Consider the following 13,843-nt stretch of genomic DNA (forward strand, 5'->3'; position numbering starts at 1 on the left):
GTTCTAGTTCCTCTTGCGGGTTAGTCGGGCTTGAAGTCAGCTCCTAGTTGGCTTCCTGAATACGCCTTCCGAGGCTAGTCTGCTACGAGGTTCGCTTCCGTCTTGGTCTTCATTAAGGCTTGGTTTCTCGAAAGTCTAGGTGAGAAGAATGGCCCCTCGGGAAGATGCCATAAGTGGCACGTTCCGGATGATGCAAGGTTTTCGTATTCCTCCACAGCTTGTCACATGTCCAGAATGTTAAAACACGGACTTCCTCAAACGGGCGTCACCATCACGTCGATAGCCCTAGCTGGGAAAACGCACATGGACGCTTCTTTTCGCTAGATATCGACTCGAAGTTTGTCAATACTGATTGGTCCAATCCGGGTAGACTCACCCCGCTAACCCAATGACTGTTTTTTCGCGGTGTTGCTGCAGTCTCTCGATTATTCTCCCCGACCATCAGAATGGATACAGACGAGGACGAGGACCCGTACATGGCTGTCTCGACAAATTCCTAGGGTCGCAGTGGTTCGTTCCCTGAATCGCCTGCCTGAGGACTCCGTGTAAATATGTAAATTGCAAACCATCAACACTCAAACCTATGGCGCCACGCAAAAACGTTACGCCTAGCGAGCCAGGATTTCCAGCTCGAATACATGCCACCGTAGTCATACACTCGGCCACTAAGCGATAACAATCAGCCACGGCTCCCTGACTCACCCTGGCCGCGGCGCTCCCGCTCCAGCATGGCATCGAATTCCTTCTGGGCCTGCTCCTTGGCGCGCGTCTTTTCCCGGTCGCTTTGATGGTACATATGCTGGTCCAGCCGCTGGCTGCGCGACTCTTCCCTGGTCTGCCCCGCCTGATCCCACGTGTCTTGTCCTGATTTCGCACGTTGCCGGAGCCGATCCCACGCGGAGCCTCCTCCTCCGGCCGGCGTCTGGGTCGAGGTAGACTGGGGTTGTTGCCTCGCGGATGGCGCGACGGGCGAGGCGTCGTCAAAGAGGAAGGAGTCGTCGTCTTTCGGAGTGGCGGGCGATTCCGACGGTCTCTCCGTCCACTGCTGAGGTTGGTACCGCGGCTGCTGCTGCCGCTCCTGCTGTTCCAGCATGTAGGGCTGAGATGAGGGGGTCGCCTCGTCCGTGCTTGAGCCTTCGTCGGGCGAAGCTCTGCGAGGCAACCCGCTAGCGCGAGCGTGTGTTTGATTCCCGTGCTGCTGCTGCTGCTGCTGCCTCGCGTGGTCGCGGAGACTTTTGAGCCTTGGGTCGTTTAGAATGTGTACTACGTAACTTGTCTCGGCATATGATATGAAAAGTGGTGTTATGACGAGACCAAGTAATGTTCCGTAGGCGCCAAAGCGAACAGCGTGCCAGATGGAACGGGCCATTGGACCAGTGATGAACGGCCTTGTCCGCGTCGGGAAGCAGTACGGATTGAACGAAGTCGGCCTCGGGGTGTAGAAGGGAAACTTGAAGTTCCCACGGCCGCGGTAGACAAAGTAGGCGGTAGACATCAGAATGACCGGAGTCCGCCAGGCCAACAGTTTGCAGCTGTGGGAACGGTGGTACGCGAGAGCGTCGGCCTCGTCAGTGGTTAGTGGCCGGTGCAGAGCCGCCGCGTGCATGGCGAGAACTTTGGCGACGACAGTCTTTTGGCGTTCCTCTCCAAACCAAAAAGGCGCCTGCGGGAGGGCGCTGAAGCCTGGAGGGCTGAGTTGGTTCAAATTCCGCGCCCTCTGTTCCTGGGACATGGCCACTAGTTTACCCCCCGAATCGAAGGTGCCGAGAGAGGCAAGCGGCTGCGGTCCGCGCTGCCCTTCATTGTCCCCAAAGTCTCCGTCGTTAGGCGGAATCCAATCGCCGCCTGGATATGACATGTTGTATGTGGGACCGTCTGATTGTGCCGACCTGAAGTCGGAGAAGTGTAGGAAAGCGTTTAAGGTTAACACTGAAGCAGGAAGGGAAAGCTGGTGGGATGATGATGCAACCTGCCGAGGATTAGGAGCTTGGGCCAGACAAGTGCCCACAGACAGGCTCGCCAAGACGACTTGTACTTTCACAGTAACGTAGTCAATTCTGCGACTAAGCTCAAGAAAATACCTGATGAAAGGACTAGTAAGTGATGACAATAGCCTGCACTATACGGCCCTTAAATCTACAACTACCCGGTCTTCCACTGTGTTCCCAGTCTACCAGGGGCAGAATCTACGCGTTGAACTGTAGCTGTCACGTAGGAGCTTAGCGGGGCAACTGTACTGCGATGCAATTCGTACTGTGCCTGCAAATGGCAGTGTCTAGTGTACAGCAGCCAGGCCCACTTTGCGCCGTCGCTGCCCGCCTTTCGGCGGTTGCCAGCGACCGACTGCAACCGAACCAGTGCGGCCTTCTACTAACTTTGCGACGATTCAATTCCGGCGGTTCAGCGCTGACGACCTTTGCGACTCGCACTGCGTGTAGCAGCACACCACACGACCGACTCTGAACTCTACTGGGGCCATAGAATCTAATTTTTGGTTTCGGCAGCTCGTGCCTCCACAGTCTCAAGATGTCGACACAGCAGCAGGCCATGATCATGGAGACGATCCTCTCTATTAGGAGGACTCTAAAACGCAAAGACTATGGTCAGTAGCGCGCGCGCTCGCGCTCGGATCGCCCCGCCTGGTGCTCCAAATCGCTGTGCGCTAACCCGCTGGCGCTCGCAGATTCCGACTCGGACTCTTCCATAGACCACAGCACGAATCGCGGTAACAAGTTGAAGAAGAGAGCGAGGTTCGTCAAGCAGGGCCGGCTTGCGTCATCTATGGGGCCTGCTGCGTACAAGGAGGTATGCGCGACCATAGCCGTACTTTCTCCATCTGCAGCTGGGACTAATAAGGCGCAGGTTGCAGAACATGCTGGCTACCAACGAGCGATCATCAACCAGAACCCGCGGCTGGTTGACGAAGAAGGCTATGACATAGACAGTGACGACGATGAGGAGCACATCCAAGAGGCTCTTAACGCGGCCATGGAGGATAATCCTTACTCGTCCGTCCGGCTGGAGCGTGGGTTTTCCCATTGATGGGTCCCCCAGAGAGCTGGTTGGAGCGATACTGACTCGAGCCCAGAAATCTTGGCCCCGTTGACCGCTGTCACCGACCTTCCCTCCCACCCGACGCTCTCGAGGCCGTTCACTTCGAAGGCGCTGACAGAACTGATCGAGCAAGGGCGCAATCTAATGCACAAGGAGAATGCAGCGCTGTGGAAAGCCAAACCTCTGCTTACCAAACTCGTTGGCGACAACACGTGGGCGCCCTGCGGGCTCATGACAGCACCTGATGACAGGGACGCCTTGCTCTTCTCCGACACCACCAGCTTCTTCAACCGGCCTACGCCACACGCCGCCGGCGACTCTACCTCGACCCCCAGCCTGAATGGAGGCCGCACGGTTCCAGAGAACGCATTGGCAGACTTGGTGAAACGAGGAGCGGGGCTAGACGCACCGCAGCTTCAAGCAGCTGTTTCGCAGCCAGTAGGCACGGAGCAGCGCAAAGAGCCACAAAAAAGGGCGGCCGATGGGCAAACACCACCAGAAGCTCAGGCAGTCAAGAGCAGCGAGATGGAACCCGGGGAATCTAACGCGGCCGGAAAACCTGACAACGACGCGCAGGTCAACGGCGAACCTAGGCAAAACGAGGAAAACAAGGACAGCCTGACCCAAGCGGACGTCGGCCCGGACAGACAGCCAAATACTACGGGCGGCGAAGACGTGGAAATGACTGAAGCCGCCGGCATCGGCCCCAGCATCAGCACCACAGCAGACCAGCAGCACACTTCGCCGAGGACAACAGCCCCAATGCTAGACCTCAACAGCAGGGCAGGGTCCGACACGGCGGCCGAGCCTTCGCCCGAAGAACACTTCATCCACCCGCTCTTCCACCTCCCGCGGGCGGCGCACCCAGAGCGGGACCTGGGGCTGCCCGAGCAGGAGGCCGAGGAGGTGCGACGGCTCCTGTTGCTATACGTGCAGAAGCAGGAGGAGATTTGCCGGGGCACCAAGCGGCTGTTTGAGGGCCTGCTCCGGGCGGACCGGTACCGCAAGACGGTGTGGCAGTGGGCCAAGGCCGAGGCGCACCGCGGGGAGATGTCGGACGGGGAGGACTGGTACGATAAGGAAGAGTGGGGGCTGACGGAGGACTTGAAGAAGGGCGAGGACGAGGTCGAGGAGGACACTGCGCAGACGCAGAAGAAGACAAGGAATCGGAAGTAGAGCGTTTTTTTTTTTTTTTTTTTTTTTTTTTTTGGTGGTAGGGTCCTATTACTGGTTTTATTCGTTACGAAGTGTTTCTACACTAGATGGGTTCGGGAATGATGGGTCCGGGAGTTGGTTCAAGTTGGCTCGGGTCTGGTACGTATGACGGGCTTCGTTGCGAGGTTAGATGCGGTGTTTAGAGATACCAACGTGTGGAACACGGGCAATTTAGACCGTGTGATTGCGAGGCAGTGCACGATACGGGACAATTTCGACGCGACGCTGTTTCCAAATCGCGGTGCCAGACTGACTCAACCCGGGTCGGCAAACTAAGGACACCGAGCCCCGATCTTGTCAAGCTTTTGGCCAAGCTTTGAATGCGGGGATCACTCAGCAGCCGGGTCAGCCCGCGTCCCGGCCTGTGGATCGTATTGGCCCCACTCCTTGGTGATCATCCAATTGGGCTGCCTGGGTACCGAACTTGACACGGCCAGCAAGCCCGAGTCCGAGGTTCAGGGCAGAAAGAATAGCCCCGATGCTTCATCAATGATGGAATCGGCACGGACCGGGTATTCATCACCTCGACCCATGCCACAACAAGCCGCCCTCCCACACACCCAGGCCCCAGGACACGGCATGGCCCTCTCATCGCCTTGTCGTTGGCCGCCTCAGATAAAGAATCTGATGTCGCCAGCGACTGTGTTGCGGCTAACCCTTGCTTTTCCCTTTTGTTCACAAGAACATCGTCACCTCGCGTCGTCATCGGATGCCGACATTATCTAATGTCCTATTAGAGGCTTAATATTTCAATTTCACTACGCACGCGTTTTGAAAGAGCTAACGTCTCCGCTGGTACGCTTCGACAATATTTTACACGCTCTGGTTACCGAATCTGGGGTTCCGCCCCCCCAAACTATAGTCAAGCCTGACAGGGCTCTCTCTGGAGTCTGAACAGCTCCTTGGCCGTGCCTTGGCGGCGGCTCGAGGTTGGCGTTTTGACAAGGGCTCAAAAGGCAGTTTTACCTGGCGTTTTCTGTCGTCGTTATCATTTAGTTTATTTTGTACCAAGTCGACGAGAATTCTCTCCCCCTTTAACTTGGTTTTCGAGCCGCGCCATCACATATCCGACATGGCCGACAGAGATACCGCCACAACGGACACCGAGCCAGAGAAGCTCCCGGAGGGGGGAGCCCCTTCGTCCGCTAAAGACATGGACACCGCTGCCACCACCACCCGCCCGCCTCCAGCAGCAGCAGCGGTAGCCAAAGATGCCGACCAAGACCAAACCGTCTACCCGACGGGCCTCAAGCTCGCCCTCATCATCACGTCGCTCTGCCTGGCCGTCTTCCTGGTGGCGCTGGACCAGACCATCATCGCGCCCGCGCTGGGCGCCATCACGGGTGAATTCTCGTCGGTCAAGGACATTGGCTGGTACGGCGCGGCCTACCTGCTGACCACGACGGCGCTGCAGCCGGCCTACGGCTCCCTGTACCGCATGTTCAGCGTCAAGTACACGTACCTGACGGCCGTGGCGCTGTTCGAGCTCGGCAGCCTGGTGTGTGCCGTCGCGCCGACGAGCAACGCCTTCATCGTCGGCCGGGCGCTGGCCGGCGTCGGCACCGCGGGGCTGTTCTCGGGCGGCGTCGTCATCCTGAGCTACACCCTCCCGCTTCGCCAGCGGCCCGCCGCCTTTGGCCTGGTCGGCGCCATGTGGGGGATCGCGAGCGTCGCCGGGCCGTTGCTCGGCGGCGCCTTTACCGACAATGTGACGTGGCGCTGGTGCTTCTACATCAACCTGCCGATCGGCGGCGCGGCCATGGCGGCCATCTTGTTGTTCCTGCATATCGAGCAGGATAATAACCCCGCCGGGGAGTCGTGGCTGACGAGGGTGCTGAAGCTGGACCTGCCGGGGACGGCCATGCTCGTGCCGTCGATTGTGTGTCTGCTGCTGGCGCTGCAGTGGGGAGGCACCGAGTACGCGTGGAATAGCTCCGTGGTTATCGGCCTGTTTGTGGGGTTTGTGGCGATGATGGCCATCTTCATTGGGATCCAGCTGTGGAAGGGGGATGCGGGAACGCTGCCGCCGCGGTTGTTCAAGAACCGGAATGTGGTTTGCGCCATGGTGTTTGGGTTATTCTTTGGCGCCGGCTTCTTCCCGTTGGTGTACTATCTGTGTAAGTGGGCCTTTTGTGCATCGCTCGAGAGACGAGGGGCCGGCTAACCATTGATCAGCTCTGTACTTCCAGGCTATTCAGGGTGACACAGCGGTCCAGGCCGGCATCAAGTTGCTCCCGATGCTGATTGCGACCGTCATCAGCTCGGTCGCCTCGGGCGGCTTGGTTACTGCTATTGGATATTACAACCCTTTCGTCCTGCCATCCATGGTCCTGTTTACCGTCGGAAGCGGCATGATCACGACTTTCTCACTGAATACCCCGCTCAGAGAGTGGTTCGGGTACCAGGTTCTTACCGGTATGTCCTCTACTCCTTTCTCCCAAGGGCCCCGGTTTGGCTAACTCATTGGAAAAGGCCTTGGAATTGGTGTCGGCTTTCAGACCGGTATCCTCGTGGTCCAGAATGTGATGCCCCTCGATTGGTACGTTAAGTTTGAGCTGATCTTCACCTTTTATGGCTGCAGAGCAGTTGCTCCCGGAAACACCTGAAAGGGAAACACATGACTGACATTGTTGGGCAGGATTCCCGTGGGAACGGCGTGCGTCCAGTTCTTCCAGTCGCTTGGCGGAGCCATCTTTATCGCTGTGGCTCAGGCCGTCTTCCAGAATGGTCTCACCGAGGGCATCCAGCGCGACGCGCCTGGCCTGCCGCCTCAGATCTTCATCAACAGCGGTGCCTCGCAGATTAGACAGGTGCTCGCCCAGCTAAACGCCACGCAGTATACGGAGGCTGTGCTCAACGCGTATCTCGACGGTCTGCGCAACTCGTATTTTATTAGTGTTGCGTGCGCAGGCGCTGCGTTTCTGGCTGCCTGCGGGCTCAGTTGGAAGAGGATTGAAAAACGCAATGCCGCCATGGCTGGCGTCGAAGGCGTGGTAGAGATGGGTGAATCTAAAAAGGATGTTGACGGAGGCAGTACGAAGGACGGACAGGCGAAGGCATAGAAAGACGGGGGGGTTTCAGCATCGGTGGTATAGATGCGTGGTATAGATGCATGTGCCATCTTATCTGGAAGCGGCTTGTGTACGAACTGCCTGGACACCCGGCTCCGTATGTGTAGTCATGTCCTCAATAAAGCAACGGTTTAGAAGCTAGCTTTTTCGAGGAACATGTCGAGAATGTCTTTACATCATGTGCTGCCCTCCCACCCCCTTTCGTCTGAACTTACCGATTTGGAGCTAAGTCACAGACAACGATGCCATCCAACTATTAATAGCCTGCAGCCAGTGGCTCTGCAAAGCCGCGCTACCCATCTGGCCTCGCTTCCGCCCTTGCACCGACACAAACCTACTTCACACAAACGTCCCGTCATCCCTCATCTTCCCTATGACCGGCTCCAACAGCCTCGGCAGCACCTCCGCCGCGTCTCCCTGGAACGCGAAATCCTCCTCCTGCAGCGTCGCCAGCGTCCCGGGCGACTCGGCATCCAGATTCACCGTCACCACGCTCGTCCGGCCCTTCGTCCGCGCCTGCTCGGCGAACCCGGCGGCCGGGTACACCACGGAGCTGGTCCCCACCACCAGCACCATGTCGACCACGCCGCCGCGGATCCAGTCGTGCACCGCCCGGAGCATGCCCCGGTCCAGGCCCTCGCCGAACCAGACGACCCCCGGCCGCTGCAGGCCCGTCCCGCACGCCGGGCAGCGCGGGAGGTCCGACGCGGCGATCCGGGGCAGCGGCCGCGACGGGTCCAGCAGCGGGTGCACCTGGGTCGGGTCGGCGGGGGCGTCTTCCGACGCGGCGGCTAGCGCCGGGCAGAAGGGATCGGCGACGTTGGCCGGGTCGGTCCAGCTGCACCGCGGCGTGTTGGAGCACTTGATGGTGAAGAGGGAGCCGTGGAGGAGGTGCAGCTGGGACGGCGGGTGCGAGGCGCGGGGGTGGAGGTCTAGAGGGAGGGACGGTTAGTTGAGGGAGTTGTGAGAGAGGTGTGATAAGGAAAACTTGAAGGAGGTTCGTTTGTTTGCGGTCCCCCCCTTTTCTTTTTTCCCCCAGAGGTGTGATGCAGGAATGGGTGGGGAGGGGTGGGGAAGGAGCCAACGCACCGTCAACATTCTGCGACAGACAGAGGAAATCAGGATTCTTTCTCGCTAGCGCAGCAAGCGCGTAATGGCCCGGGTTGGGCTTTGCTTGAAGTGCCATGTGCCGTCTCTAAATTGCCATGTCGTCCTTCTGATCAGTACTTGTGTCACAGTCTCGCCCCTCCCGAGAGATGGCTAACTCACGTATCCGTAAAATAACCACACCAACCCCGGGTCTTCCTCGAACGCCTCCGGCGTGCCCAGCGTCGTTGCGTCGTAGTTCCTCCAAAGCCCACCGGCACCGCGGAACGTGGGTAGGCCCGAGGCGGCCGAGAGACCGGCGCCGCACACGGCCAGAATCCTCTTACTCCGCGCGAGCTTTGTGTGGAAGGCGTCGATGCTGCTGTAGTCTGGGTTCGGAGCCATTTTCTTGGATGCCGGTCTGGAGAAAAATGTTCTAGCGGCCTGGCCGATGACTTTGGGAGCCTTGCCGCGCATATGGAAGAGGTAATATTCTCAAGCCTCTAAGCCAGCTCTTCCATGCCTCTTGATTGCAGGTTTCAGACACCCCAAATCCCCGCACTTGATAAGCACGTCGGATCGACGGGAAGCGCCCACGCTCACACTCACACTCACGCTCACGCTCACGACTCCTCATTCTTAATCCCACAGTTGGATAACGAACACCTGGGCTGGCGTAAAGCACTTCTTTATCCTGCACTGGAAAATACTTCAATTTTAACGCAAGCTGATATGGAATTGATCCTCTAGGCACCCTGAACGGGGATAAATAGAACACCTGCCGCGTGTCGGAATTTAGCCTCAGTGAGCGCATGGATGAGCCTCATATCACGACTTCAATATTGACACGGGCTGCGCAGACGGCAACCGACGCCGAGCGACTCCGTCCCCGGGATATCGAAACAGCCGATCAGCCGGTTCCCAGCAAACCGGGTCGAAACAATAATCTCGAGAGTATGTACCTTAAGGTGTGGCGCCAAATTTGGCAATACCCGGTTTGAAACCGGCACCGGATATCAACTTGTGTATTCGTCACGTCATCCACGACGCAAATAATCGAATCACCATGTGTGCCGGAAACAGCTCCATCGTATGAACGACCGTATATAATGATATCATCTAACCCTGACCCGGTCTTAGTCTAGTCCAGTAAACCATCACAGTAAGGTGCCAATAATATCTAACGACGCTTCCATGGTATATAGCAGGTATCCATGTCATACAAAAAGCAAACAAACCAACGCTGGAAGCACACACACCTCCCACCTAACCATCATCAACAAAGATAAGCAACAAGCCTTCACCCTCCCCAACATCCCTCATCATCCCTAGCCTTCATACCAACTCATTCGTCTTCATCCCATCTTTATACGTCGGTGCAGGATATGTACTCCCCTCCCCCCTCTAGTCAACATCCATTCCACTGCCGTAACGCATGTCCTCTCCTCCACCCGGGGCGGCCGGTATTAAAATGTGGATGGCTGAACCGAAATTGTGTGCATGTTCATCTATGGCGTTCCGACCGCACATGCACGGTTTAAAACGGTAAGATGAACCCAAAAAAAAGAGTGTGACGAGAATGCAAAATAGCACCGGTTCCGGGGAAAAAGAAGAAAGTATAAAACGGAACAAGCAGTCTCTCCCTTGCCGCTCAGAGGACGAGGTAGCCTAGGGCAGCGGCGGCGCCAAGGGCGGCCGCATTGCCCATGTTCAAGGCGACTCTGTCGGCCGCGGCAGTAGAGATCGACGCCGGGGGAGTCGTGATACCGGCGTTTGTGCCGCCGCCGCCGCTAGGGGTCGGGGCGTCCGTGATGTTGGGGGCGTCAGACGACTCGCCGGTCGAGCTGGAGCTGGCGGCGCTGGTCGTCGAAGTCACCGTCGAGAGCGTCGTGGCCGAAGACGTCTTGGTGCGAGTCTTGGACGAGACGGAGCTGCTGGGCTCGACCTCGGTGCCATCGTTGATGACCTCGATGCTCTCCCACTTGCCGCTGCGGTCACCGTAGTGGTACTCGGTCGCCTCGGACCTGCCGCCCATGAAGTCCTGGATGCGGAGGCTCTGGTAGTAGCCATCGAAGGGAGCGTCGTCAAAGTTGGCGAGGCCGCCGGCCCAATCGATGGTGCCCTGCGGCGCGCCCGGGCGGCCAGCGACCCAGGTGCCAAGCTTGATCTGCATGGGCGTCTGCGGGTAGCCGGAACAGCCCTCGATGCCGGTGTTCCTGAGGGTGCGGACGACGGTGCCGTCGATGATCCAGTCGAGCTGCTCAGGGGTCCACCTGATGGTGTAGGTGTGGAATTGGTTGATAGGATCGGCGACGGGCGAGAAGCCGCCACGGTCGTACGTCTCAGTGCAACCCTTGCTAAAATAGTTGGTCTGGACCTGTGCGTTATCGCCGCCGAGCCACTCCCAGTCGATCTCGTCGAGGTCGTCCGACTGCAGCACGAAGCTGGTCACGATACCAGCGCCCCGGGCGGCCCGGACCGTCACGTCAACCTGGCCGAAGAAGATCCACTCTTCGCTGCTAATTGTCGGGGCATCGGTGTCCTTGCTGATGGAGAAGATGGCGCCGAGGTTGTTGTCATAGTTCAGGCTGGTCCCGTCGGCGAGCGTGAAGAACTTGTTGGGGCCCTTGCGGAAGTCGACGTCGACAATCTTAGAGCCAACGGCCTTGCGGGCAGGGCAGTCTATCAGGGGTCGAGTCAGTACACACAGACAGTCTCGGGGCCATACCACAGAGCATCGGGACTTACCGCGCTTGGTGGGGTCGCACTCGGTGAAGGTCTGCGCCGAGACGAGCGAGGCAGCAAGAGCCACCGTAGTGGCAGTGAGGAACTTGGACAACATCTTGTGATACTCTCGAGAGTGTCTGCGTATGTGTCTCTATGGGTTGCGTATGGGGATGCCGGTGTATTTATTACGGTGCGAGGATGCTGAGCTAAGAGCGCACACACACACACACACTGCCAACAAAGCACCTGAACGAGAGCGAGCGAGCGTATTAAACAAAAAAGAAAAAAAAGAACCAGAAGAGCCGGAGAGGCTGTGAACGAGTGACGGAAAGAAGCGACCGATCGCCACGAATTCCTGGGACCTAGGCCTTGTCGAGCTGCGGAGCCAGTGGGCAGATATTGTTTGGTGGAAAGAGAGAGGGAGATGGAGTGAGCTCAGCCATCTGGGCACAACATCGCTTTCAATCAAACTCTGTTGCCCCTTCTGGTCACCCTCTGGTTCGTGTTGGTGTCTTGGCCCAGGGGGGTGCCCAGAATGTCCCCGACTCCCCCAGACTCCCTTGCGGGCCCCTGCCTCGGACGAAATCTGAGCCAATGTCACCTGCCCAAGCAGCCCAGGGTGGCAGGCGCGGCTGCTGGCGGGCCAATCCCGTCATCCCCAGGGATCACCCCAGAGGGGCTTGCGCAGGGGTCGCATGTCCACTGCACATGCTCTCCGGTGCAAAATGAGGTGCCGAGAGGACCCTAGGCGCATCCGAGGCGTGAGCACCTAGAATTTTTCGTATGACTGATGCGACTTGGCGGGCACGACGTGATGCCTTGGCGGCTTCAATAATGCGGTAGGATACGAACCGTTGTGGCTCGTTACCCAGCTGAGAATGAGAAACCTGGCAGGCCCGTCGGTCGGTCTGAGCGCAACCGTCTACCCGGGAAAGCAGACTACGATACGATGGCAGATCCGGGCGGGAATGACGCTCGTGTAACTATTTTTGCATCACGTTAGGTGCTGAGCGACGTGTGCGCAAAGGACTGCCGACAAGCGGCTGCCCGCTTTGCTGTTGTGTCCTGCGTGAGGCAGCCACGCGCGAGCCAAGATTTGTAGGACGGAAATGAGCGGGTCCGCTGGGATCCAGCCAAGCCAACGTTCGCCTGGCGTTCCGAGGGCCTCTTCACATCAACAACACAAGTCAAGTCTTTTGGTGTCCTCCCAAAACCGAGAGTGTTTCCACTCCATGACTGAACATGCCCACCCTCGAAGTCACAGAGCGGCCCAGGTACGCGGCCTCTATGAGGCAAAGCGAATGGGGAGGCTGCGTCTCGGCCAATCGACACCTGGAAAGGGGCCCCTGAGGGTTCCCTGCCGCTGATCCGATTCCCGGGACCTGGTTGCCCCGCGTGCCCGACGGCCCAGCCACCCGGCCAATCGGTGGCTGATCACGCCAAACCCGGCCGCTGCTGGGCAGCTGCAACCGCCCAGGGCCTCCCAAGCAAAAACACTAGCCTGACAGTTGCCACCTGCCAGCCAGGGAAACAAATCCGCCCACATCATGCGAAACACAGCAACCAGCAAATGCGACTTGGCCGTTGCTGTTTCCCCTCGCTTCTCTGAAACAGGAGAGCACAACAGCCAAGCCAAGAAGTTCCCTTTTGCATGTTTGTCTCGCTGCGGAACCCCGTGGGAGAGTGTCTAGCATCGCAAAGTAGATTGAAACAAGCAAGGCAGCCACAGCTGCGAAGTTTCAGCATGTCCGTTCTGTCTCCGGTTTCACGAAAAAAACACACAAAAACTCGAATGACTGAAAGGGCTGTTGCAACGTTACAAACGTTCAACATGGATGGTTGATTCAAACCCTCCCGGACTCGGCCGATTGAGCGTCTCACTAAGCAATGAGCGAGACATCGTATTCACCCGTCACGCGACGTGGCAGTGGCGGTGCGAAGTTGAATCTAGCGGATATGGCTTGAACTCGGCGTTCGCTAACCTCACGGATTTTCATTAGTTGGCAATGCGTTGCTATCTTAGTCCCCAACGGTTTGTTTGCTCCTCCGCCGCCGGCAGTTCTTACTGCATCCCCGGCACTCAGCCTTGCGAACCTAGCTGGCGGGGGGTAATCACAACGGGATCCCGCGTCAGATCTTCCCTCCATCGTCGCCCATAGTCTGCGCCGCTATGGGCAATAGCGGCTGCGAATGAGCGTAATGACAGCGCTGAGAAAGTAGTTGTTCTCAAGTTTGTGTAATGCAGCTTGTGATTCCTGGTCATACAGCACCTGCTGAGGCGCAGACTGCATAATATCTGGCCCCTTTTATCTACTCGGCTGGATGATTCGGGACGGGACGGTCTGGCCTGGCAATTGATTCGAAAAGGCGGCGGCCCGATTCCTTCGCCCATCGGGAAACTGCTTCCTTGACAAACGCGGCGGGTGATGCGACGTGATGGAAATTGCGTGCAACTCCCTTGGCTCCCATGGTTGGAAGTTCGCCGTCTGTGAATATCTACCGCAATTTATGTGCGGCTCGTTGGTTCGATCTGTGCAACAAAAATAAAGCCGATCTGATTACGGAGACCCGCTAAAAAGTAATCGGTCTCTCTCCCGCCGGGAATTGAACCCGGGTCTCGAGCGATGTCAAGTTCCTGGAAGCCAGGAACAGATGACAAGCTCACATACTGACCACTATACTACGGAAGA

At 57.8% G+C, this 13,843-nt stretch overlaps 5 protein-coding genes and 1 non-coding gene across 6 annotated transcripts; 2 read left to right on the forward strand and 4 right to left on the reverse strand.

The window, feature by feature from the left end:
• Positions 1-679: 679 nt before the first annotated feature.
• On the reverse strand, positions 680-1,858 carry MFIFM68171_06045 (uncharacterized protein; the record flags this gene model as incomplete). The annotated part of the gene is made up of 1 exon (XM_071061465.1): positions 680-1,858. One exon carries the CDS (start codon positions 1,856-1,858, stop codon positions 680-682), a length of 1,179 nt encoding a protein of 392 aa, XP_070917566.1.
• A 668-nt stretch (positions 1,859-2,526) lies between these two features.
• On the forward strand, positions 2,527-4,230 carry MFIFM68171_06046 (Transcriptional regulatory protein RXT2 N-terminal domain-containing protein; the record flags this gene model as incomplete). The annotated part of the gene is made up of 4 exons (XM_071061466.1): positions 2,527-2,602; positions 2,684-2,805; positions 2,863-3,025; positions 3,089-4,230. 4 exons carry the CDS (start codon positions 2,527-2,529, stop codon positions 4,228-4,230), a joined length of 1,503 nt encoding a protein of 500 aa, XP_070917567.1.
• Positions 4,231-5,341: 1,111 nt separating this feature from the next.
• MFIFM68171_06047 (Efflux pump roqT) lies at positions 5,342-7,331 on the forward strand (the record flags this gene model as incomplete). The annotated part of the gene is made up of 4 exons (XM_071061467.1): positions 5,342-6,386; positions 6,445-6,684; positions 6,742-6,808; positions 6,908-7,331. 4 exons carry the CDS (start codon positions 5,342-5,344, stop codon positions 7,329-7,331), a joined length of 1,776 nt encoding a protein of 591 aa, XP_070917568.1.
• A 348-nt stretch (positions 7,332-7,679) lies between these two features.
• On the reverse strand, positions 7,680-8,831 carry MFIFM68171_06048 (DHS-like NAD/FAD-binding domain-containing protein; the record flags this gene model as incomplete). Its single annotated transcript, XM_071061468.1, has 3 exons — positions 7,680-8,272; positions 8,430-8,535; positions 8,610-8,831. The coding sequence occupies 3 exons, from the start codon at positions 8,829-8,831 to the stop codon at positions 7,680-7,682; spliced, it is 921 nt and encodes a 306-aa protein (XP_070917569.1).
• A 1,246-nt stretch (positions 8,832-10,077) lies between these two features.
• MFIFM68171_06049 (Glycosidase) lies at positions 10,078-11,268 on the reverse strand (the record flags this gene model as incomplete). Its single annotated transcript, XM_071061469.1, has 2 exons — positions 10,078-11,108; positions 11,175-11,268. The coding sequence occupies 2 exons, from the start codon at positions 11,266-11,268 to the stop codon at positions 10,078-10,080; spliced, it is 1,125 nt and encodes a 374-aa protein (XP_070917570.1).
• Positions 11,269-13,742: 2,474 nt separating this feature from the next.
• On the reverse strand, positions 13,743-13,843 carry MFIFM68171_t91. Its single transcript has 2 exons — positions 13,807-13,843; positions 13,743-13,777 (listed from the first exon to the last, which is right to left on the reverse strand). It is a non-coding gene; the product is annotated as a tRNA-Asp (tRNA).

Source organism: Madurella fahalii, assembly GCF_045866475.1.
Source record: "Madurella fahalii IFM 68171 DNA, scaffold_3, whole genome shotgun sequence".
Lineage (NCBI taxonomy): Eukaryota > Fungi > Ascomycota > Sordariomycetes > Sordariales > Madurella > Madurella fahalii.